Below are 26778 nucleotides of genomic sequence, written 5' to 3' on the forward strand. Positions count from 1 at the left end.
TTTTCATTTTCAATTGTACAAAACACCCACCAAAAAAAATCGTCTCTTCAAACCCTCTCTCTTATTCTTCTTCCAAAATTAAACTAATTAATGTCATCCTTCAAGCCCTCCATTCATCGAGAAAAAAAAAAAAAAAAACAAAAACAAACAAACAAACAAACAAACAAACAAAACCCAGACTTCTTCTTCTCACCAAACCTAAAAAAAAAGAAAAAAAGAAAGAAGAAATAGAGCAAAAGTCTCTTCGTCAAAACCCCAGTTCAATCAATCCATCCCATGATGGAGGAGTTGGGATATAAAGTAACGGGATCAGTTTGTGATGTCTCGGTATGCGCCCAAAGAGAGAAATTAATGGAAGAGACCCCATCGGTGTTCAATGGGAAGCTTAACATCTTGGTGAGTTTCACACTTACATTCAAATAACTTTTTATTTTCTTTATTTATTTATTTTTGGCCTAAAACAACAAATTAAATCAACAAAATTTATTTTCACAATTTGCCGCACCAATGATTTGTATTTTTTTTTTTTTTTTTCACAATAAAAGCGTTTTCTCGATCTTTTGTTATTTTAAAACCTATTTATTTTTTTTGTCTGGGATTTTGTTAATGTGTTATTGATTGAACACGGATTAAAAGATATTTGATTGATTAAAACGGATTAGAAGGAATGTGATAAGTAGATTTTCATTCTTCGTCAATTCCAACTTTCACTGTTAAAATTTGGGACTCATTTGATATTGTCAAGACTATTTTACATCTTTGTGTTGTGATATATTTTTTTAATAATTAATTTAAGTTAGTTGCATCATCTTTCAGCTTCTATAAAACAACACAAAGCTGGAAAAATTTACTAGATAGCTAGAGAGAGAGAATGGGTGGAGAAAAAGGCGTTGTTACAGCACCTGGTTTACCACCTAAAGAGTTGCAATACATTCGTAACGATGGCAAACAGTGGCGGTGTAGAAGGTGGAAGCTTGAAGACAATGCATACTATAAACAACACGCTTACTTTGGCCGTCGTAGTGGTGGAAAGGGTAGTAATAAAATCATAGGAACAGAAACTATGAAAGAAGAAAAAGAAAAGGGTGAACTAGTGTTACCCCCCTACTAGATGAGCCAATTAGGTTTCCCTCCCCCCCCCCCCCCCACTTGATGGGAAATTAGGGTCTCCCCCCTAAACACACGGTCAATTTGGTTTGACCGTTAACTTTCAAGTCAAACAACTGAAAATGACTTAAATGCTCCCACTTAATTAAAATTGAATCTTTTTGAAAATAATAAGGGCATTTGTGTAATTTTCAATTGTTTGACTTGAAAGTTAATGGTCAACCCAAGTTGACCGTGTGTTTAGGGGGAGACCCTAATTTCCCACCTCTAGTGGGGGGGGGATCCTAATTGGCTCATCTAGTGGGGGTAATACTAGTTAATCCAAAAGAAAATAATGTTGTGAAAGAAAAACAGGATGAGGATTTGGAAGAAGAAGAAGAAGAAGAACTCTTTCGGGTGAAAAAGAGGCGGAGGAACGTTTGTAATGTAGATGGGGAGGAACCTTTATTTTCTCCAAAGTTTGATTTTCTACTTAAATTGATTCAAATTGAGATTGAGAAACGTGATCTTCATGGTGCAAATGCTGTAAATATTGATTCTTTAACTAGGGTTTCAAGTAAGAAGAAATTGAGGGGTTCTAAAGGACTAGCTAAGTGCACAGATGAATCGGAGAAATCGGATTAATCGAAAATGATTTGGCTGGTTCTAAGACTAATGATGAAAAAAGTGGTGAAGAGGGACCAAGAATTAGTGGAGAAAGTTTAGCGCAGAGGAGGAGGAAAAATCTGATCTAGGTCGTGGGCGTAAGATCGACTAGGTTTAAAACAGTTTGAAGGAACCTACTCCATCGGGGAGGTGTCACAAGGAAAACCAACTCTTGTAAGTGTTTTCTCGTTTCTACTTCATGTAGCTTCTAAACTAATAATCTGTTTTCATCAATAAAATGTATCATGTCCTTTTCCTATTTTGTGTTTTGGATCGAATAAATTGTTGAACATAATATTTTTTTTGGGATGAATAGAAAGAGGATTATGGAGATTCTACTTTGTGCCACCAATGTCAAAGAAATGATAAAGGGGCGGTTGTCCCGATACACGAAATGTAAAACATAAAGATATTGCCATTCATGCTTAAAATGGTAAATCTTTTTGTGGTTGTTAAGTTCTCCTTTGTGCTTTTTAAGTTTTACTTGGATAACTGTTGTTGTTTGATGAATTTGGGAACCTTTTTAATCCCGTGTTATTGCAAAATTTCAACCTTAAATTACATAAGGAAAATCATTGCTAAGATATTGGAAACAATGAAGCTTATTCAGGTTTCAATTTGAATATCATAAGTTTAACATCCCAAAACAATTGGAAAGAAGTATCTTCTAAGAGTAAGGCTAGGCTTTCATTTACTCTTTCTTGTTGCATAAACTTAGAAAACGATATCGCGACATGTATGCGTAATGGGAGAACAAGTGTAGGGCACTTTTGATGGTCAAGTAGAATCATGCTACGAGCCTATGAGACATAATTTTGTAAACTATTGTAACACGGTGTTATTTATCTATCAATGATATTAAATGATTTTTACCGATCAATCAAAAGTAAGAAACAAATATTTCTAATGTACCACATTATGTTCTCGCATTAGTAATCTCTATTTTATCACAAATGGCTACAATTTAATACCACATTTAGTTATACTTCATACTTTGTCCATGTGTTTCAATTTCGGACTAACTTCATTTTGCAAAAAGAGTTCTATCCGAAAAGTCTCTGCTTTTTATGGTTATGCTTTTCTTCTTCTTTGTTATTGATTGTAGGTATCCATTTTGTCACACACGGAAGTTCTTTGAAGTCTTGCCCGGTTTGTTACGGAAACTACAATTGCAAACAATGCTTGTGTACACATGGAAATTGTAAAGGTTTTTTTAGCATCGTAATTTATTACTCTTAATCAATTTTCCCATTTTGACATTTTCTTCTTCATACTGCAGTAGTGATATCATGTACATTTCAAATGGTTTTTATTTCAGGAGAAACATAAGTCAAAAAGGAAGTTAAATAAAGATGGAGAACATAACTATTCCAAATACTTGGTGCATCTACTCCTTCCGGTCTTGAAACAAATTGATCAAGAACAAGTAATGGAAAAGGAGGTGGAAGCTAAGATTCAAGGTAACTTGCACAATATCTTACATAATTGACCAGTGTGGGACTAAATTTACTAACACGACCAAGTGTAACCGATACTTTAGCAAGCTTAAGTAGATCTTTTCCGTTGTTTAATATTATATTCCAACAATAGAACGAGGTGTGTTTCTTTCTCGATTTTTTTTTTTTTTTCTCTTTCAATTTCAATTAGGGTTTTTTTTTTTTTTTGTTTTTTTTTTTCGAAGGAATCCAATCCTCCTTTGATGATATTCTAATTAAGACTTTTCATTGAGTTCTGCAAAAATCCAAAATCTTCGTTGAAACTTTGGGCTGTTGAACGAAACTGGTGGTTCATAGCTACTTGGCTGCTTAAGGACTCTGTTAAGTTCTTTCCTCAAAAGTCAACACTAATATTTCTTTACGTAATTGCTCACTCTTCTTTTCCCTTCTACACATCTCTCTCTCTCTCAATGGAGCACACAAAAGAAGCTGCAATATTAGAAATGAGGAAGTCACTAGAGCAGCTAGGCTCAACAACTGAGGAGGTAAGTTTTTGTGTTTTGCTAAATACCCAAGTTATAAAATGCAGACACTCGTTATAGTTTTGATGTAATCAAGTGTATGGTGCTTTCACAGAACTATGGTGATGCCATGTTGACGAGATTTTTAGTAGCAAGGTCGGTGAACCCAATGAAAGCAGCTAAGATGTTGGTTTCATGGAAGAAATGGAGGGAAGAGTTTGTACCATTGGGTTTTATTCTTGATTCTGAAGGGCCTGGTGAGTTAAAAGCTAAAAAAATTTATTTGCAAGGACCAACCCCAATTCAAGAGTAAGTATACCCTTTTTTCCCCTGCCTATTATTGTCTGTGAATTTAGTAGTCCCCTTTTATGTTTTGGGGTGGTTTAACTTACCATGTTTTTCCTGCGTAAATTGGTTTGAAGTGCTAAATCGATAGTACATTGTTAAAATCGTCTTTTTAGACAACTCCATGTTGCTTGACTGTGAATATGAGGGACCCTACTAAATTATGGAGATGAGGGTGTAGTTCAGAAATCCCAGAAAGATGGTACTGAAGAGCCAAATTCAAAGGCCTCATCATCAATTAACAACATCTGTGTCTTCCACAACAAACATAATGGCTCGAAGTTCACCCACTTCTCCCGATGAACGTCCTGTAAGTGCCTTCTAATTAATAAATTAAAAAAACGTCCTTACCTTCTTTAGTTGGCTTTCCATGTAATGCTAAGGCTAAGCTCTTGGCTCTAGCTCTTCGTGAATCAAGAGTATCCACCAAGGATTTCATTAAATCCGGAGTTGATGAATGATGGCAGAAAGAGCTTCTTCTACATATTTTCCAACATCTCCGTTCCCATAGTATGATTGATTGACTGCAAAAATGCAATTTAGTACATACCCCTATTTAAAGTTTTACTATGTAGTGAACTTTTGCGCATGATATTGATTCGAGTAGTTAATTGGAGTTTTAGAAGTTAGTTTGATACCTTTAGTTTTAAGTACGATATGGTGTTAATTTGCAAAACAGAATTAAGTTGCAGTAGAATTTTGACATTCCCACTGCCCACTTAGAGAATCCCTAAAAGTGGTTTACAACCTTAAAAACCAAGGTCCGTGGTTTATATATTGTCATCATTTACTAGAACACCAACTGAGCTCTTGGCCGATCTTCAGCTCCCACGACTTCACAAGCCTGTTGCTTTTATACATGCAACTGTTTAAGATATACTCTCTCTCTCCTGGTGGCCACTTTTCTATTATCTGTTTCTTTTACCACGGATATAATCACCACCACGTCTAGCTAAACTTTCCCAACTTCACACCATGAACAAGAATGAGAAAGGGAAAAAGGGTAGAGTTTTTGTTATATTATGATGGGAATAGGTGCTGAAACCACAGTTCTTTAGAGAAGTGTATAAGGGTAGTCCAGATGTGTACTCTTCACAGTTTCCTCTTGCCCCACCGTTACCAAAATCACCTTCTGAGTCTTGGCTATGGTGTACCTTACCTTCTGTTTCCTCCAAGAATTCTGCTACATTTCATTCTAGAAAACAGTGTTCTAAGCCTCCCTCTGTTGATCAAACATGGGAGACAATTGTTAAGACTTCCAATGTTTCAGAGGTAATATCATCACTACTTTATTTTTGTTCATGTACTAGGTATGTCGATAAGTAAGGCATCCTGTGAATCATGGGATACTTATTTCGTCAATTCCTTTTGTTTATTTGTTTAGGAGTCAATAACACCTCTATCACAACAATCATAAACCTAAAAGTGTAAGGTCTGTGATTACCTCCATGGACTCTCTCACATGCCTCAATCTTACAAGTGGAGTTGTCAATGAGTAAATAGGTAAATTTTGTTTTCGTCATTCTTATAGTTGTTCAAATTGATATTATGATATGAATATCCGCCTTACTCTGATTTCTTTTATCTAACAGGTGATAAGTTTCAGTTCTAATCTTCTCGAGATTGAAGTGTACAAGTTAGCCAATGTTGTTTATTCTCTTTTTATACATCTCCTTGGCTGGTCAATTCTCATGACAAGCCACTTTTTGTTGTTGTAGAAGTCACCGATTTACTGAAATTCAATTTTGGTGCTGGTGTCTGTAATAGTGTAATTACATTCATACATTGTAATTGAATCAGTTGCAACCATTACCGTAATAAAAAGAGGATGCTTCTGTCAGAGTAATGTACATATATATGTTCAACTCCATTCTGCAGCTAAGCTCCAGACTATATGCAACTCTAGCCGGATAGAAAAAAGAAGAAAAAGATTAGTATGGAATTTTCCAGATATTGTTCATCCGGGGTTGCCAGTTGCTACGGTTGCAGCACCGATGGTGTATTAATACAATTTATGAGTGGCATCATCTAAAGAAATGTAAATTATTGCATCCACCATGAGTTGGGAACTAAAATTATTATTTTTTATAAAATTGTAACAAATTTGATTTTAGTACTTTTTTGGTTTCCTCCCCTGCGTGCTTAATGTAGCCTAAATATCGTTGGGGAGATTCCGAACTGATTTCTTAAATTGCTCACATAGCTCCAAAAAGGAGTTGTAGTTACACGTTCAAGTGCTAATTGCGCTTCTTACACATGCATGGTGGAACGAGCCATTTCAATTGTTCCGATTCTTCTTTGGTCTTGGTAAAGGCATGAGTATTAACGTCTGTACGATGATTGAAATACAATGTATAAGATCATCCACTATTAATGTAGTAAGCCCGGCAATAGCCGGCCAATTAGTGAAAAAACACATATTTAGGAGCAGAGCCTTCGTTGTTGGGTATGATCGACGGTGGAGAGGGTAACTCGTATCAAAGGAGTGGGACCCGGAAAGCGATAGGCAAGGTTATTTTGTGGCATCATTGGACTGAAATTAGCGTTAAATAAAGTTTATGGACTGTTCAAGGGGTAATGTAGTCTTAAAATGCCTAGTCTACAAGGAAATTCTTGGTATATATAAAGTATAAAGAAAACCCAACTTCCAAAGTGTTTCCACACCATCCGTCGATCAAACTAGAATCAACGGTTGGATGAAATAGTACCATATAATCCAATAACCCGTCTGGTACACACTGCCTCCATTCTTTTCACTCCATCTCACAACCCAATAATGGCGGGCTCTCCCTCCCTCACTACCCACTGGCACTGCTTCTATCAAGCGCAACACAAACTGCTTAAAATATGACCAGTGTGATGGTCTGGTGGTGCGCGGGGGAAGGGGGTGATGCTCATTTTATTTTTATTTTTATTTATTTTTTTATTTATTTTTTTTTGTATAATTTTCATGTATTTACGTCTCTATCAATTTTCATTTTTATCAGATTTAATTACTTTTTATTATGTTTAGTTTTTTGTATTTTCATGTTTCCTAGAATTTTTGTTTATTTTTCATTTTTATAAGATTTTATATGCTTTTTGTTTTGTTTTTTATTTTAGAAATTGAATTTTCCTCTATAAGTATTTATTTTATATCTCATATTATGTACTAGCAAGATGCACGTGCTATGCACGCGATGTTAAAAAAAAATTGCCGAAAAGTGTAAACATAATTTTAGTTCGCCATTTTTTATTAACCTACCCCCAAGAAATATTAACTTGCAACTGTGTTTGTTTACAACCAAAATACTATATAATGGCACACAAACCCATCATTCTGTACGTGTCAGAGTTGAGTGTGTTGAAACACAGATAGTTCAAGAGATTTCTCTGTTCAACACTGTTTATGTCCCTATGGAGTCTCATGGTGAGAGTTAACCGTGTTGAACTCCATAGCATCCTAGAGTGTGTTGAAAGTGCACGCCTCCTGGCGTCAAATTGAATCAGCTACAGAAGTAGATCTTCTAAAATTTTGTCCCATAAAAACATGTTAAAGGACGAATTTAAATGAAACTCGAAACCATATAGGTTCAAAATAACTTGAATTGAGGACGTTAATAAGATTGAATGATTAATCAAAAGTCTGAAGCTACAGTTGTATATGAGAGGTAAAAGCGAAAAGTAAAGGACTAATATGACTATTTTTCCTGTTCATTTTTTGATACTATGCTCTAAAAGATGGTAACACATTAGTGAGCACAAATAAGTTAGTCAATTTGGCCGCATGTGATCTTAAGAACTAAGAAGACATTAAATATCTTAATCTTTACAACTTTGCTCAAAAAATTAAAAAGCCACCTGACAGTAGTACATGTAATGTATTAAAGAAAAATAGAGTTGCTAGTGATCTCATGCGCACTATAATTAAAAGCTACACATATACTTTTGACAGGGTCCAAACCATAAACAAATAAGGGGCATGGAGCGGCAATCTCCTGAACTCCTTTACCTGTCATATCTCTGTGAACAAAGTAACACAGTAGCAATTGCAGAAATGCATTGCTCAATCATTGTTGTCTGCAAGATCATATGCATATCAACCCATTTGATCACTTATGAAGGGAGGATCAATCTTTAGGTTTTGTTCCTGCAATAAAAATTCTTCCACTATACTTTTGACTGCATCAACATCATACGGCATTGGCTAACTGTTTTGGGCTGGAATAAGCAGATCATTAACTGAAGCTTCAGCTAATAGGATTAACTTGGTCCTATTAGCTCATCCAATATGGTCCTTATGACTTCTGAACCTCCTTCCTAAAATGAAGTAACATCAATTAGTCTTGGAAAAAAAAATGTGTTACCAATCAAGTTATTGTGAACAGGAAAAGCAAATGGAGCAATCAAATTCTAACCTTTTGATTCATTTGAAATAAATCATCGAGAGGGATCGAAAGAACCTTTTCGGCTTGATTGCCAAAAAGAAAAATTGATGAGGAAAATGTTTGATCCTCTACTTTAATATGGAGGTCATACCTTATCATTAAAACATGAGTACATAAAAGTATAAGTTTGTATGTAGACAATAGTAAGGCAGAACTCTATACCAAATAACCAAAATACATGATAATGAATAAAAATACCTTGGAGTAGTGTGAGAAACCAGATCATAACATCTCTCACACCATTTGTCATCAACTTTTTAGCCGCAGTTTACACATGCCCAACAGAGAGGATCAAAGTTATATATAACTTCTGAAACTTTAGTTTCGAAACTATGAATTGAACCTTGCATTTTAGTTTGGCTAACAATTGATTTTTTCCCCCTTAACATATCGATAATTTCCTTTAAGGATTTTCTGGAGGTGTTGTCGCTGGTCTCCATCACTTGAAAAGTGAGTAACAACTATCGAATCAAACATTCTTGTTTTTTGACAATGGATATACGTTTTATAAACTAACTGTGAGAAAGGTTAATAGTGCTGAACCGTTGCGAAGAGCTTTAAGGCAATTATGACGCCGATTGGAAGAGTTGGAAGGCTCTAGATTCTTTAAAAGCGAAGAGGTGCGTTCATTTTGGAAGGGCAACGGATAGCGGCCACATATGGCATAATAGAAATGTCCAGAATCCGTGTGGGATACATAAGGGGACGCTGAATGTAGCCCATTAGAAGTAACTAAATTATATGCTGCTGCTGACATGTTTCATCAAATCATCAACCCGAATAATAATAAGTGCTATTGGGGAACAAAAACATAGATATAATTAACCTGAATAATAATAGTAAGTGCTATTGGGGAACAAAAACATAGATATAATGAAGAGGTAGTCGTAAACTAAAAAAAACACACACAAAAATATTTATTTTAATATATTCTATCGAACAATATAAACAACCAATCTGGAAATGAGTTACATTGTTTTTAAACAGTATATTATATTGTTGATTTCTTTAACGACCAATATACATAATCTGCATAGATTGCATTAGTTTACCACCGCTTATATGTTAAGATCTTAGTGTATATAAGGGCAACAATAGTCACACTGTATATAGGAGTATGAGAGAGATGATTGTCCCTGGAATATGTAGAAATAGTCCCACCATCCTTGCATACCTACATATACATACATATATGGAAACAACCAAGCTTAATTTAAGTTGGGAAAGTGGGCATTAGATGTCCTTAGACTCAATTTTAATGATAGTTTAGGGAGAAATGCGAGAATCATTAAAAATAATAGTACACTTGTTAAATGCTCATAAAGATTTGATATTTTTATTTTGTAAATCTAGTTGCCACTGTACCCAAGTAACTTCTGGGTTGCCTACATACCTGGGGGATTAACTGTCACCCCACTTACGGATCAAGCGACACGTAGTTCTTTTATCATACAACTAATATGGTTACAAAGTTCATGTAGATGTAACGGCTCGAATTAGTTAGTTCCATGTAGAAATTCTTATGTGAATCCAAGATAGCTCCCTATTCCACTCCTTCAAGTAGTGCAGCCTGTGCATCGACCCTTTGAAAATGTGTTCACAAATGGGTATGAGTCGACGTGTTTTCATAACTCCTTTTGCATTTAACGTTGGCTGAGAAGAAATAGAATCTTTAATCATCATCTGTAAATAACTGAAAATTTTGCACATCAGAATAAGCTATGTAGAAGAGAATCATAATATCATTTACAGGGAACAGATACATCTAGGGTTGGTAAGATGAGTAAAATCAAAACAAAATTACCTGATACTGTGCATTTATTTCCATCACATAAGATTCGATACAATTGCAGCAAATGAGCGATGGTGTAGAAGTATATCCAAAGTCTTTGTTTGTTTGATTTCCAAAGCCGGCCGTAATTGCACTCAGTCACCAGACTGTAGGAATACTGTGTAGATAAGCAATGCACAGAAAAACATATTAAAGTTTATTAAAGTTTTTCTCCGTAGCGTGTAATGAGACTAAACAATCTATAAGCAATTACTATTTAAGAAACAGTTAAATAATTCATATCAAAATTGTTATTATATACATAAACCAATAACTAAATGTAGCTCATTTTTTAAATTCTTTTTTCGTAGTGAAAACTGAAACAGCGGCTTTTTTTTATAAGGACCATCGACAAAAGTGATAAATGACATACACAATTATAATGGAATGTTCTACTCTAAACGTTGATACCTCTAAACCAAGGCAGAGCATGTATTCAATAAGAATTATAATTTTAGACTATTGCAGAAAAGAATCTGCGAGCTAGAACTAATTGTGAGACACCAATTGAAGCCCCCCGATAATTGAATGAATGCAACAATCTTTACATTAAAACCACCATTGTAACCGGTAGCGGTTCTTTGAAGAACCTCATGGTGCATTTCGACCGACTTAACTTCATTGGTCTATCCAATAGTGCCAAAGGTGATAACCATACCGGGTTTGATCAAACCAGCGACCGACATGACCAACCGACCACGGTTCCAATACTACCAATCTTGTAAACATGCTTAAGTGGGAGGCGTAGTGACTTGTATGCGTGGGTCTCTTGGGTTCTGAGATCAAGTCAAGGAAGGATGAGCCCTTGGAACAATCAAGGTTGGTTGACCTTTCAATCATGTTGTCAATCTCAAAATCAGAGATGGGAACAAAGGGTATTTCATCGTATCGTACTCAACCTTGTTCGGGTAGGTAGAGACTCGTGAAATAAGATCATTAACGAGAGGAGAATTCCTCCATTTTCGTTTATCCAATGTGTTCTTGTAATATGTTTTCTTAGCCTATTAGGATGTATATATAGTTCAAACTTCAAAATACCTAACCCTTGGTTAAACAAATGAAGGAATATGAAAGCTTTAGGATTGGAGCGATGGAAATTTGCAAGGCGTCGGCCTATTTATAATTGCAGCACCAAGCTCTGGACACCTGGTTAGTTAATGTATCAAGTTCAGGTTGGCACTATTGAACACCTGGCATTGGCTTTAGGATTGGCCTATTTATGTATATACTTAAAAGTCTAACAAAATGCTAATTAATATCAAACGCAGTTCACCCAGATTCACAATATATTAATTAATAAACTACTTATTTAGTTTTTGAGAAACTATAGTTTCACTAAATTATCAAACTAAAATATAAAGCGGAAAGCAGTGTTACATTGATTATTAACTAAGAACTAAAAATGAATTTATACAAATTAAATTACCTCGCGAGCTTGAGAAACAGGGAAAACAGCCGTGAGTGATTCAGCTAGAGAATCACAACAAATCACGGTATTGTAGCTGCAAAGCAGCCAGAAGTGCATGGAAACCAACTTTTCACAAGAGACCCAACCAAACTTGGAGAACTTCTCTCTCTTTCAATCCCAACACCCTTCAACTTCTCAGCAGATGGATCTATCCATTTGTGGGAAATTTGAAGTCGATATGAGCGAGAAAAAGCTATGTGATTGAATTTTGAAGATGTGGGGCATCTCGAAGTGAGTTTAAGATCTATTCTAGTGCATTAACCTTCCATTTTAGGAACAGAAAGTTTATGGTTTTAGAAGATTTCTATAAAGTTTATGAGCTTTATACATGTTACACATTGCCTCATCATACATGTGGGTGACAATAGTTCAGTCGTTTCAAAGGCCCAGACTTCTATAGCTTTCTCCATATTGTGAAATGAGACTAAATGTAGCTCATTCTTTTTGTAGCTCACCAATAACTAAATGTAGCTCATTTTTTAAAATTCTTTTTTCATAGTAAAAAATGAAACATCGTTTTTTTTTGTTATAAGGACCATTGGCAAATCAATCATGTTGTCAACATCAAAATTAGAGATGGGAACAAAGGGTATTTCATCAGAGCTTTACTCAACCTTGTTAAGGTAGTTAGAGACTCCCATGAAAATTTCCTCATACCAAGCCTTAGAAGAGTAGAGTGGCACAGGAATATTTAATTGGTTTGAAGTGTTGACTCGTGTTGCTTATGTCATTCTTTGTATAGAGGTTGGGTGGGTTCTATCCGTTGAGCCACGATATGCTGCTTGCGAAGGCTGCGATAATTACTTATTGAATAAGATTTTTACGGTGCTTCCTCGAGCACTTAAGGAACTATAGATCAGTAGTTGCTTATTATATGGGACAATTTTTTTGTCTTAAAAGGTGACTCATCTTTAGGTGGTCCTGTGGAGATGTTTCCTATTGCTCTAGTGATGTTTAGATGGTAGCACGAACTATATGCGAAAGCTAACAGAAACCCTCTGAACTAAAGTAACTTGTTTATGACATTCGTAAGCATGTAACATGTATAAAATGGAAGACAGAAGTCAAAGCCTATGTTTATCATTTTAACCTGATAAATCCTAGCCACCGCTAACACATTGGATGAAATATAAAAAAGGACGATGCTTCAGAGCTGAAGCAAGATAACCAGAGTTTAGCGATTCTTACCTGAAGCTTTACTGGATTAGGGACTGAGTTATCAATTATGCCAACTGAACCCTTGATCCTGAACTGCTCCCAAGAGTTGGTAAAGTACCAACATATCTGCAAACAACACGATTACAATGTGAAACGTATATACCACAGCTTATAAATTGAGCCATAACAATCACTATAGACAAAGGAATAGAGGATTCGGGATGTCTTCTAGACACTATGCAGTAGAGGTGCTTGTCCATCCAAAGCAAGTGTTTGTCAATGACAACACCACCTTTTCTGCTTCTCAGTTCTCACGCATCTTTGAAATGACAACACCACCAATGTTGTTGTTTTTTTCATTTATAAGTTTGTAATTTCTTCTCATTTCTATGTTTGCTACCTGGTAATGGATGAGGCCCCATCATCAGTTTATATAATTTATACAGCAAGGCAATGGATCTACGTATGATATTAAGAAATATAAGGAGACATGTAAACCCCCTTATAAGATTTTTAGTATTGGATTAAGTGGATGTTGTGAGCACATCTCAAAATCCCCAAGCTTCCCAACATCACACTTTCTCTATGGCCACTTTGAGTTTCTCGTTTAGCCAAGGAACTTCTATTCTAAACCAAGACCTTTTGCAATACATTCCACTATTACCCGCAACCATTCAACCTAAATTCAAAGTTGTCAGACTTCACCACAAAACCTACAAATACGTAAATTTCTTACCTGCATAAAAATGTCAATGCAACTCAAAGACTCCGCAAGAATAGAAACTGCCGGGGTCTTGGCGTGATAGTATAATTCGGGCTGCAAATGTACATATAGCATACATCAGTTTATCACTATAAATGTATACTACATCTATCACTATTATATATACATTTCTCATTAATGTATATACTATTGTAGTATGCATTTATAAATGTACTATTGACAACTACATTTACTAAATGTACATTTATAGCATACTTAGCTAATCATACTTGTAGTGACAATCGGCAATCACATAGTATCTACATTTTGCTCAAGTACAAATATATAGAGACTAAAATTTTGGAATGTTGCAATCATGATAAATGCTATCTTGTTTGATATGTGAGTAACTAAGTTGTTTTTAGTTACAATTGGGCATATGGTTTGGATATTTTCGTGTTAAACAATTGGATGCCATTAATCGGGTTGTGGCGTGATAATGGGTAGTCTGTTCCATTTGAATAATACTAAGTATCCTAGCTTCGCCGCAGATTAGTAACACTACACAAACTTCGGTGGTACATATACCAACTTGTAGTGGTGGTTGTTGAATATATCCCACAAGTATCAACCAATGTCGACACTTATGTGTAGATTTTAATGCACACACGGCTATCTGCATTCAAAGTTTCAAACGTCGATTCTCTATTTGCAAATTCTACAAATAAGCGTAAACATACCGTGAATTTTCTAACTCTCACTAATTAATGAGACCAAGCACAAACCACGTTTTACTATTTGATTATGCTATTATGAATTACCGGAGATCTCTTACTTTAGCTATAAATTATAGGAACGACCTGCCGGCCAACAATGGCCGATGAAGTCCCTCTAAGTTCATGACATTGGTGCAGGGAATGATCTCTTGCAATATGCTTGAAGCATCCTCCTTTGCCGGTTCAGCTATATCGACATCGCCGGGCAACCGCCTCTGCGACCTCCACCCCGCATTCTCATCCTCATATTCCACCCTCAATACTCCTCCTCATCTTTCCCTAATTTTCCTCGCCAAGGGATAAAATTCTTCAAAACAACCCCTAATCCTTCCTTCAATTTAGCCACCGCATCTTCAAAATCAGCACCCTTGTAAAGTAACAACTTTTGGTTATAGTAAAAGGTCACATAGGGAAGATCAAATGTGAGCAAATGACATTCTTTCTTTCCTAGTTGCTTATTGGGTACCACATTAGTCTTGTTAATGACTTTCACCTTAGCAACTCCCTCTTCTTTGCCAAGTTCAAGAAGGTGCCATTCTTGATGATTCAAACACGAGCAAACACTAAAAATCTTAGTTGAGAAGCAAAAACTGAATTGAGAACGCAAGATGGTGATGGAGAATTAATAGTCGTGTACATGAGAAGTAGTTGAGTAAGGACTCATTCTAGTTTGTGATAGCCAAGATTATGCGAATATTTCTTTCCAAGAAAAGAAGGAATCGGGATATTCTCGAAACCGAATCAACAAATCTTGTCTCTCGATGAGTAAATTGGGCTAGATCAGGTCGTTAAAAGCCATTTCAAGATCGGATCCGAAAATGAGCAGGAATTCTTGGATCGAGCTCGGCTAAAAGAAAGTATGTCGTCTCCATTTCTCAAGGAAAAAGGTCAACCGCCCTTGCCTATTCTCTTATTGGCTCTCAAGCTTCGGGTTTCTTTCTCAACCAGCGATTTATTTTCTAAAAGACACGCCATATCAAGCTTAAGCTTACTCAAATCTGTTTTCACGATTCCAATTCTCTCATAACTTGAGCATACTTATAATTTTCCCCTTCCGCTACACCCAATGCTCGTCCACCTTCAATTCTTTACGGTCTTTTAAGTGTTTCAAGCTCCTTTTTTCGTGTTCTAGCTCAATTTTGATTCTTCTATTCTACGATTCGGATCTTTCATCGTCTTATTTGCACTAAAAGAGCTCGACTCTGCTGGAATCTCATGTCTTACGCAACTTTAATGTCCTCACTTGCATCTTGTCGATGTCTTTCTTAAGCCATATGGAGTTCTCTTGCCCTTGAAGATGGCTTCTACAAGTTCAACTTAGTGCAGAAATAATTAGCTTGCAATAGCAAAATAAATTTGGAAAATAAAACAAACAATAATAGTATGTCGATTTGGATTTGAAATATGCTTATATATTGAACTTGTTAACTTCTCAATAAGATTACATTGGACTGGATTTGAGGAATATGTTTTGCTTCGTGGACTCAATTTACATAAGATGTCACTGAATTAGCACTTTAAAAAAAATGAAATTAACAATGTTAAGCCTCAATGAGCCAAAATTAGCGTTAGTTGGGATTTTGAACCAAATAATACAAAATGTATATATACCATCACCCTTTATTTACCTTGCTTTAATTATAAATATAAATTTAATAGAAAAAATATTCTTGAATTACACATGCAATAGTTCTATGATTTCGTTAAATTATATTTAAAAGCGTTCAGTATATATGCTACATGAACTTTTAGCATTCAAGAAAACATACCCAACATCTCTATATAGCACAATCAAATGCGGATCAATTGCATAAAAAGGACTGTTTATAACTTAGATATAGGCCTAAATTGATGTTAGGCCTAAAGTATTTGTATCTCAAGACGCCACACTTAATATGATAGAAAAAATCAATTGTTCAAAGAATTAAAAGAATTCTAAATGGCCAAAGAACAGACCATAGGACGACTCGAAGCGATTCGGCATAGATGATCGACATTGTCAAAATACATAAAACCAAAAATGAAATAGGAAAAATTACCTTGAGCTAGCCCGCAGATCATTAATGGAAAAAATTTGTCAAAGAAATGAGAAGAAGTTCGATGGGATAAACCTGGATTAATATTAATCATAATTGAGAGATGAGGAAAGCAATGCCGGCTGCGATCAAAGAGGTGCTTTTTCTCTATCTTATCTCTTGTTTTTTCACTCAATCTTTCAAATTATGTAAAATAGAAACGCGACTGAAATCGACAACTTAAAAAATGAATATTTGGTATTATCACTATCTCTGATTGCCAGAAGAAACCAACCAGAGGAACAGAGTGTCAAGGATATCCGGATTTGTGTTTGGAAATAAAAAGGGAAGTTGGAAAAACTCAGTATTAATGATAGTTAAGTGGGTATTAATGGTAATTGAAGTGGGTATTAATGGTAGTTAAGTGGCAAAAACCGCGTACATGTCAATATAGAGGCGTGGATTTGGTTTTTGCCCTTAATTTACATAAAAACTCCTTTGTCTGTGTGTTGTAATTGAAGGGTATAAATGGAAATACAAAATTAAATGACGAAATAGTCCTTTTTAAAGACATTGAATAATATCTTTTTGTATTTAATCAGGGGTATTAGGTGGTAGAAAAAAGGCTGGTCTAATTTAAAATGTCAGGTTAATTATGGTGTATTTTACTAATAGAGATATATTATTTATATTTATTATTTTAGAAATTGAATTTTCCTTTATAAATATATATTTTATATTTTCATAAACTGGTTTATAACAAATTAACCTGTGGCTATGCCACTCGAGTCATAACATTATTCATTTTTTTATTAATTAAATTAAAAACTGCAAAAGAAACACAAAAATCTAATAACTATTATTTACCAAATTAATATTGAGTGCTTATGGAAGGTGTATGCTACTTAGATTGCTTTGGATTAGGATGACCTTTCCTATATAAACATATGCCTCAAATTTATTCATTTATCATAAAATTTAAGAAGTCATTATCCTATCAAATATTGTATTTTTTTTATCTAAAAATATCCAAAAAGCAAATTCTTTTATCTAGCAAAATATTACGACATAACAACCAGTCAATATTTCACAGTCGTTGTTAGCTGATCTAGATTCAAATCCTCACATACAATGAAGGGTTCTTTATTTCCTAACCATATGTATAAAAAGAAATTGAGAAATAAACATCAAAGCTCAAAAGTTACGAAATACACCTTCTCTCAAATTAAAGCAGGACTTCGGGATACACGATATTAGTTGTGTACAAATTGTTTTTATCTTTTATAAGATTTGTTGTGATAAATAAAATGAGGAATAAGATGTAATAAAAGATAAAAGATAAAATTGTTTTTATCTTTTATAATGGCTTCTTTAAAGAAAGTAGGACTCTTTAGTTTAGAGTAAGTAGGACTGATTTATCACCGTAGGATCGTACCAAAAATGCTTTCTCTTTAGATATAACAGCATAAAAAAACCAAGCTGCTAATAAAAGATAAAAGATAAAATTGTTTTTATCAAAGCAGGACTTCAGGATACACGATATTAGTTGTGTACAAATTGTTTTTATCTTTTATAAGATTTGTTGTGATAAATAAAATGAGGGATAAGATGTAATAAAAGATAAAAGATAAAATTGTTTTTATCTTTTATAATGGCTTCTTTAAAGAAAGTATGACTCTTTAGTTTAGAGTAAGTAGGACTGATTTATCACCGTAGGATCGTATCAAAAATGCTTTCTCTCTAACCGCTGGATATAACAGCATAAAAAAACCAATCTGCTCATAAAAGATAAAAGATAAAAAAATCAATCTGCTAATAAAAGATAAAAGATAAAAGATAAAATTGTTTTTATCTTTTATAATGGTTTCTTTAAAGAAAGTAGGACTCTTTAGTTTAGAGTAAGTAAGACATAAAAAAACCAAGTTGTTTTATTATATAGACCAATCTGCTAATAAAAGATAAAAGATAAAATTGTTTTTATCTTTTATAATGGCTTCTTTAAAGAAAGTAGGACTCTTTAGTTTAGAGTAAGTAGGACTGATTTATCACCGTAGGATCGTACCAAAAATGCTTTCTCTCTAACCGCTGGATGTAACAGCATAAAAAAACCAAGCTGCTTTATTATATAGATTATTATTTATTTGTGCTCTTTTATTTTTATTTTTTCTAAACTCTGTTAACACTGTTTATTTTTTGGTACTTTGTTAACGCTGTTTATTTTAACGGGTTTTTAACCGCTTACACTTGTCAGTGTTACACACTCTCTGAGTCTATATAAACACACCAACAAACAATCATTCCTCATTTCTCACACATTTCCTCTCTCTCTCTCTCTCTCTCTCTCTCTCTCTCTCTCTCTCTCTCTTCTCTTCTCCTCTACGAAACCCAATCTCTCTATTCTTCTCCTCACTCAGCCTCAAGTTAGGTAATAATAACTCATCTCTTGAATGATTTGTATTATTAATAATGTTGATTATTAATAGTTTATTAATAATATGTTCACTTTGTAGTTATGACTTGTATGAGGTTGTTGAAATCTGTTTTATGGGAGTGTTTCTAGTTAGTTAATGTATGTGAATATTTTCTAGATATGACTAATGTGTATGATTAGTATATGTGGTTGTTAATGTCTTAATGATAGAGTTACTTGATGTGCACGTTTTATATTTTCCCAACCAAAATCCTTATTTCCTTTTGTTTTATTTGTGTTTCATGTTTGTTTTTCGTTTTTGTTTGTTGACAATTTCTTATTTGTGGTCACATGTTGAATAGAAATCACTGTTTCTGTTGAATATGTGGATTTTTTATTTGTATTATCATAACTTGTTTTCTTTTGTTATCCATGGTTTGTCCTCAGAATAAACGATTATTCACTTCTTGTATGTTCAGCAAATATGGGGGATTCAACCAGAAGTTTGGAACAGTTGACTAATCAGGATGTAACAAGTGACCAGGGTATTACTACTGATTTACTGTATTTTGTTCTATGTTTGCTTTTACTTGAAATGATGATTGTTTTATGATATTTGAATGATGGATAGTATAGATTTATATTTTTATCATTGAATTATATGATTTCGTTTATTGGATGAGTCTAGCTTATTTTGTTTTTAAATGACTGTCATTTAGGAACATAAAAATATGTATAGATGCAGTTGGGTTGGTTTGAACAACCCAATTTGCGATAAGGATTGGTTTGGGTTAACATTATTTGGTAGTTTGATTGATGGGTTTCCTTAAAATTGCCCAAAGTGAATATATTAAAGAATGGTATCATCATGTGTAAAATGCATTTGGAATTTATTGGTTTCGTATTGTTTTGTTTCAAAATGGTTATTTGGGAACTGGGAATATTTGTAGAGATTTGATTGTTTCATTTTAAATAAGTGAATAACCTTTTAGGACTATTTGTGTTTTGTTATTTGATAGGTTGGATGGGATAAATTGAACATTTTGTTTATTTAACATGGGTGGTTGTCATATGATCTGATGTTTTTGGGTGTCTTCAGCGATAGTTCATAGTTGGTTTAGAGATATAAGTTCATGTATGATTTTTATTTTTCTGTGTCTGTATAATTAATCTTTGGTTATGGTGGATTGAAAACACTGCGTTCTTTGAGTTTGTTTATGTTGAGGATTATATCAATACCAATCGATTCCCCCACTACACAGATAATTTGTATTTGAACACAATTCAACTCCAGACAAAATCTAAAAATCAACTACAACCTATACTAACATGCCCAACTCGCTAAACAACTATTAACAACATCAGATAATAATGTAAAGCAATAAAAGCAAACCACAACACAAAGATTTACCGTGGTTCGGCCAATGATGCCTACTTCCACAAGAGTCAGTTCTTAATAAAGTGGAAAGGAAGATTACAATCTCTCCTTATAGTCTCTCACCTTACTAGATCACTCTTATCTCTTTATAGGGTTGTATCTCTGTAAAGGTTATCTCTCAATCTTGATAGCTTTCAAGATTGGGTTTCTCTCTCTTTTTGTCTGGTTCTTTTTCTTAGTCTTAGGTTTTCCAAAACATTGATTTTTGGTTTTATCCAAAAACCAAATTTGTGATTCTTGAAATGAAGCCCACAAAATTAGACACGGCGCTGGCGCTTCTTTGAGCGGGGTCGCTTCAAATATGGAACCCCGAGCGCTGGTGCTTCCACTTTGAGCGCAGTGGTCGCTCTAACATCTTGGAACTCGAGCTGGTGCGCCCTTCCGAAGCGGCAGCCTTTCAAACGAATCCGGTTTAATTTGCTCCGTTTCTCTCCAGCTCTGTTTCTTTCCCCATGTGAGGGATAACTCCAACAATTTATACTTCAGTTGGCCTGATTTGAGTATGGGCTTTAAATTTGTTTTGATTTTCAGCAACTACGAGTGATTTAACTGACAATAAGCGTGATGCGGCAAGTCAAAATGAGTCCAGCAAGATGATGGGTGAACTGTATGTTAATCTATATTATCTCTTGTCTGTGTTTTATTGTTTGGGTTTTTCTGCTCAAGTTGTTTCTCGTTGGTTGTTGTTCAGCCTCGATACGTTTTTGTACTTGTTTCTCGTCCGAAGAGGTCATATTGAAGCTGCTGGTGAGATGAGGGGGAACCCCAAATGGTTCGCTCGATAGTCATCAAATGTCGTCCCTATTAGGTATAATTTTATTGCACTTTTAAGGGGTTTTTTTTTTTTTTTTTTTTTTTTTTAATATTGATTTATTTATAGTTTGCTGAAGATAGATTCCCTTTTTGTTGCACAGTATCTTTACAGGCCCCTTCTTTGAACCTATGTAGGCCGAACATATGTGGGGTTGTCAAGACGTCAACTTGTAATATTGAGAGCGACCCTCTTTTGAGGGATGGCGATGCTATATCGCCTGGTATTGTGCAGAAGAAGCAAAATAAAAAATTGGCTATTCGCAAGAAGTCTGTTGTGGTGAAGGCTTGTGGTGGTTCTATGCCTTCTGCAAAGCATCCTGTGGCTGATGCTACTTCCAGTGGTTTGCCTGGAAGTGAGAACCCCAAGTTTGTTAGGAAGCAGATTATACAGTCTGAGTTGAAAGAAGGTTTTTTCATTCCCAGTGACAGTGACATGTTTTCACACCTGGGGAAGCTTCTAGATGAAGTGGGAATGAAATATGGCCTCAGATTCACATTTTCTGGGAGTGGAAACAAGAAGTACATAGGAGTTGTTGTGAAAATCAATTGGAATAATTGTAAAAAATTTGCAGTTCGAGGGGAGTGGATAAAATTTGCAAGGGACGAAGAGTTAAAAGGTGGGGATTATCTGCGGTTGGTTTTAAGAGATGGATATTATGAGATGATGAAAGACGGTTGTGAGGAAGAGGTCGGAAATTGGTGTTGTGAAGAAGCTTGAGGATATTGTTCCCTCGACCTAGGAGTGTAAAAAAAAACCGTTGACCCATCATCCGGTAGGGTACCCGGTCTTCACTCGCCACCCAAACCCGCACCGACCCAAAAACAGACCCGTCTCGCCCCACCACCGTTTTTACGCGGTCGGGCTATGGGTGTAGGTTCTATGCTCAAACCCGACCCATCAAACTGCCCGACCTGCACCGTGTTAAAAGTCGTTGACCTAACCCCGTTGACCCGCGTAATTTCAAAACTCTAACTCTAATATTTTTGTATTTTGTTTATATTTTCTTTTAACTTTTGTAGAAATTTGGGAGATATAAACACAAACTTATGAGTTCAACATCAATTTCAAATATTCAAGTTTGAACATTGGGCAAATATCAAAAGTTCAAATTCAATTTTCGAATTTTGGAGAAGATGAATCATTCATCCTTGTATTAATTTCGAATTATTTTAGTTTATATTTTATTTGTTTTGTACTATAGATCCTCGCTCTCAACTTCATTTTATCATGCTATGGAAAATAATCAATTTACAAATAAATCACGAGAAAGAAATTTCAAATTTGCAGATATGGTTTTGAATTCAAGTTCAAGTTTTTTTATTTTTGTTTATTTTTTTATTGATTGATTCCATTTTTTTCTATATTGTGAATTGGAAATATATTACTTCGAGAATGAGAAAGTTTTATTTAGGTGAAATTGGGATAAAATGATAATTTCCACCGACCACCAAAAACCAGCCCGTATAAGTCGACCTAACAGTAGGGTGATGGTACTAAGACATGGCACTTTAACCCGCCTCACCCCGCCCATCATCGGAGACCATGGATTTGTATCCCCTAGACAGATCCCCGCCCCATTAATATTTGACCCTTGATTGACCCGCCCGCCCCGTATTACACCCCTACCTCTACCCATAATTGTGATGTAAGCCTTTTCACTTTGTTTATTATTTTATTTTCTTTGTACTGATAGCATGTATGCAACTTTTGAGGTTTGAAATTGATGTATATACTTGTGTTGCAGGTACCACATGTGAACCGTACTGATTGTCAGCTGATTGGCATCTCTAAGGATGGATTTGTATGTTCCTTTCCTCTGCTTAGATCTTTCACTAGTCTATATTGGGTCTTGACTCTTAGTTAAATTCTATTTCTCGCTTTTAGGTGAGTCCATTGACCGAGAATGGTAACATGAGAGGATAATCTCGAGGCTCCCAACCGAGGAACCTCTTCTTACCCAGGTTTGTGGACTGCTTGCCTTGTTACTTGGTTCTAGTTGTGATGTTTAACTTGCTCTGTATCTTAGTTTAGCATCTTAGCTCTTGTAAAGGAGTGTTTTGATCTTCTCCTAATTACAACAAGGAAGAACGGGAGGGGTTTGGATTTTGTATGTGACCGAGGTCTGACACTACCTCTTTTTGTGTAGATGTGGTATAGTCGTTGAACAAAAGAGAAGCGTATCAAAACCTAATTATCCCTCAATGAGTAAAGGATGAGTAGGGTATCATTCCACTTTTAAGTGTATGTTTATATGAAGGACATTTGGAAAGGGGTTTGAGGGATTAAAAACTATAATTGTAGAGATTTTAGATTCTAATGCTAAACTAAACTAACTAAACTTAAACTAAACTAAACTAAACTAATTAACTAAACTTATATACTAAAACTAAGAATTGGAAATAGGGAGAGAATATGAGAGAGATAGATTCAAGAGATTCAAATCCACCATTGCTTTTTATTCAATGACCTTTTTGCTTCATGTTGTTCTCCAAGTAGACTACAATCGGGCAATCGAGTAGTGTGATGCCTTTTGGGTGAAACATCGTTAAACAATTAACTCTACTTAAGGTTGTTCCTATGTTCATGTTACTAGTATCTTCTTTCCTTTTATGTGAGCTTGGGCAGCTATTCAATGAATCACCATCTAAGGCAAACACAAGGAATACTTCCTTACTCTAAAAACACTACACAACTAGAAGAAAGTAGAGAATAATAGTATAATATTCAATTACAATAAATAAAATCCTATTCTAGCATTATATTCAATTGCAATAAATAAAAGAATGTTACTAAGCAAATATTCAATTGCAATAAATAAAACCCTAAACTAGCATGATATTCAATTGTAATAAATAAAACCTTAATCTATACTTCCATCCCCTGGTGTGGGCAATGGAACTAATAACTAAAAACATAAAAGAACTAACCTTGATTGAAGAACACCATAAACCGTAAGAATCATTAAACCTTAAGCATCGGCTTCATCTCCTCCCTGAAGGAGAAGATTAGCCTTCCATAAAGAAGGAAGAACACGAAGAACGAGAAGAAGAAGAGTTGAAGAACATAAGACTAGAAAGACTAATTTATTAAGACTCGCCTAGTTAAAACCGATCTTTTATTATTAATCTCTCTACGCCTCAAGTTCGAGACAAGAATATAAGTGAATTGGCCAATTACATGAGGCACTTAGGTCCTCTATTTATAGGGGGTTACAATGAGCTCTAGAAGCATTCCAAACCGTCATTTGTTTCCTAATACAAATAGGTTTCTTTTGAGAGTCCAACTTCATGTCCAAAACCGAGAAGGAATTGGCTACATTGTCGATTCATGCGTCTAGACGCATTATTATCCATCTGCGGACTAATCAATGCTGCTCGACGCTGATCTATCGTCCTGGACTCAATCAATGTCCGGACGCCGATCCATATCGCCCCGCACGCATAAGCCGACATTTTCTCTCGCTTCTATCCTTCTATCCCTTTTGCGGGCTTTGGTCCAAGCAACGAATCCTTTGGCCTTGGGCTTCCAAATAGACTTTAATATAGGTCCAAGTCGCACCTTTAACAGCTCCAATTCCTTGGCCTTTCCATGATTGTCCACGGCCTCCCATGTGATCCTTAATGTCTCGAATTGCTTCGCTTTTACCCCATTTTCTAATATTCTACAAAAACTCTCTTTTTCAATTGTAGAGTCTTAAAACACAACTTATAAACACTATTAGTCCACTAAGATGGCTAAACAAGAGGCATAATCGAGGGTTAAATAGCACTTTTTGAGCACTTATCACAACTCCCAACTAGCCTTTGCTAGTCTCTTAGCAAATAAGATAAAAAATAGATAAGTGATCAAAATCACATCCTAATAACAAAAATAAAATCCTAACTCATTTTCAAGTAGGCATCGCGATTGCATTTACCATATGCAACAAGGCTTTAAACCTTTAAGTTCCCCAAAAAGGACGAAGTTATAGTCTCGTGAGGGTTTTCAAAGTGATATACCCACAAAATCAATCAATAGCATGTTCAAGAATGATAGTATTTTTGAGAGAGAAATTCCTTACCCACTTTGTGCTTACTCCAATAGACAATCTCCATTGCTAATTACATTCTTTGCAAAGACTCATAGATTATGATGAGAGATAGTAAAATTGACAAAAATTCTCAATCAAGGCTTATGTGTGTACTTAGTCAATTTTCTATACTCTCCTATCCAAGAAACGGAATCCCTAGTTTACCATAGGTAGATAATCTTGACTTTCAATCCTCACGGTCATACTCTCTAGAAAAGAATCTCTCTAAGATGGTCTACTATTTTACCTCATGTATGTGGGGAAAAGAATAATGCATACTGAACATCCCACATACTACCTTGAAAAGCGGACTTCATGAATAATAAAAGTAGTCTCATGGAAAGAATGTCAATCACATATGAAGTGTCGGGTCCTTCACTTTAGCATCCTCTCACCTATTCTAGACTTCGCACCACATCGTAGTGATAAGTCGTGGGTTGTAACTTGGCTTGGGTATTGGTTTATGAAGGAAAGGTAAAAAGGATTCTAAGGTTGTTTCTGAAAACACTAAGGGTTTTGCTTATTTCTTTGGAAGATTTCTTCAAATTCTCATTGCAGAGAAAATTCTTCCTTTGTCTTAGCTTTTCCATCCATTCGTTTTCTTTCTTTTTTTTTTTTTTAAAGCTCGATTGGTATATCCTTGATTAGTACTTGGATATGCTCGTTTTCCACTAGCTTCTTTCACTTGAACAAAATGATGGACTTCATTGTATCTCTCTCGATATTTCCTTGTAATCTTCCTTTTGTGGTCTTTTCTTCCTCCTTGTGCCCCTCGTATTCTCGTAAAACATATGGGTATGGGTGATAAAGATTTTGGCTATACTCCTTTGTCGGAGTTGGGTGATGGGTCAAGGGTTTTATGAAAGAAAATGGCTTATTGTAAGGCTCAAAAGGGTTTAACATGATGGTCATACTAGGTGGGATAAAGGCCGAATGGGTTCACTACTTGACTTATCAAGATGATACTGTTTTGAATAGACTACAAGACCTAATGGCTATCTCCCCAGGTTGATGTCACTTCGTGATTAACCAAATCAACGAATAATGAGACTATATTACAACGACATAAAGAATCGAAAGATGATGAGTCACTAAGACTGGATTTTTCGTAAGAACTCTCCAAAGAATGAATATAAAGCTCAAGTCTCACGGGCTAAGTCTAAAAAATTCTACTTCCGGTTTACTAGGGGTTTAAATCTCTCTTAGCAAAAGTACACAAAACCGACTAAGTATTATGGTGGTGCCTTGATAAAGAATTCTATCAATAAGAACTATGTCCGAAAGCATAATAAATAGTCTAAGCCGCAATGAAATCAATAATATCAACTATCTATCAAATTCAACACTAAGCAAGATAGAATATATATCCCAAACTCATCATTAAAATTCATTTTTCTCATGCATCGATATAGAAACAAAAAATATTTTTGTTTTGAAAACTAATTTTTCAAATTCATTTCTCAAGTACACCCTCCCCCTACTTATGCATGCATTGACCTCAATGTATAAAGAAGTAAATGAAATGGATGAGAAAAAGGTAGGATATTACCATTGATGTCGAATATCAGAATTAGTTCAAGAAACAAATTTTTAGGTCTTTTTCCCGATCCCCAAG

At 35.0% G+C, this 26778-nt stretch overlaps 1 protein-coding gene and 2 long non-coding RNA genes across 7 annotated transcripts; 2 read left to right on the forward strand and 1 right to left on the reverse strand.

Moving 5' to 3' along the window:
- The first annotated feature begins 4275 nt into the window (after nucleotides 1–4275).
- On the forward strand, nucleotides 4276–5894 carry LOC147474310 (uncharacterized). Of its 2 annotated transcripts, none has more exons than XR_015210028.1 (3): nucleotides 4276–4364; nucleotides 5439–5557; nucleotides 5647–5894. It is a non-coding gene; the product is annotated as an uncharacterized LOC147474310 (long non-coding RNA). The 2 variants fall into 2 exon arrangements; XR_015210026.1 differs by lacking the exon at nucleotides 4276–4364 and adding an exon at nucleotides 4411–5326.
- A 3891-nt stretch (nucleotides 5895–9785) lies between these two features.
- LOC147474311 (uncharacterized) lies at nucleotides 9786–13721 on the reverse strand. 4 transcript variants are annotated; one of them, XM_086586377.1, is made up of 4 exons: nucleotides 13675–13721; nucleotides 12969–13064; nucleotides 10286–10430; nucleotides 9786–10134 (listed from the first exon to the last, which is right to left on the reverse strand). In XM_086586377.1, exons 1-4 carry the CDS (start codon nucleotides 13678–13680, stop codon nucleotides 10079–10081), a joined length of 303 nt encoding a protein of 100 aa, XP_086442503.1. In that variant the 5' UTR covers nucleotides 13681–13721; the 3' UTR covers nucleotides 9786–10078. The 4 variants fall into 4 exon arrangements, 3 of the variants coding, with proteins under 3 accessions (XP_086442503.1, XP_086442505.1, XP_086442504.1); XM_086586379.1 differs by having other exon boundaries at nucleotides 9786–10164; XM_086586378.1 differs by having other exon boundaries at nucleotides 9786–10174.
- Nucleotides 13722–18793: 5072 nt separating this feature from the next.
- On the forward strand, nucleotides 18794–22174 carry LOC147474312 (uncharacterized). Its single transcript, XR_015210029.1, has 4 exons — nucleotides 18794–18857; nucleotides 19290–19387; nucleotides 20812–20887; nucleotides 20972–22174. It is a non-coding gene; the product is annotated as an uncharacterized LOC147474312 (long non-coding RNA).
- The last annotated feature ends 4604 nt before the right edge of the window (nucleotides 22175–26778 follow it).

This window comes from Coptis chinensis, unplaced genomic scaffold (genome assembly GCF_015680905.1).
Source record: "Coptis chinensis isolate HL-2020 unplaced genomic scaffold, ASM1568090v1 utg10148_pilon_pilon, whole genome shotgun sequence".
Taxonomy (NCBI): Eukaryota; Viridiplantae; Streptophyta; class Magnoliopsida; order Ranunculales; family Ranunculaceae; genus Coptis; species Coptis chinensis.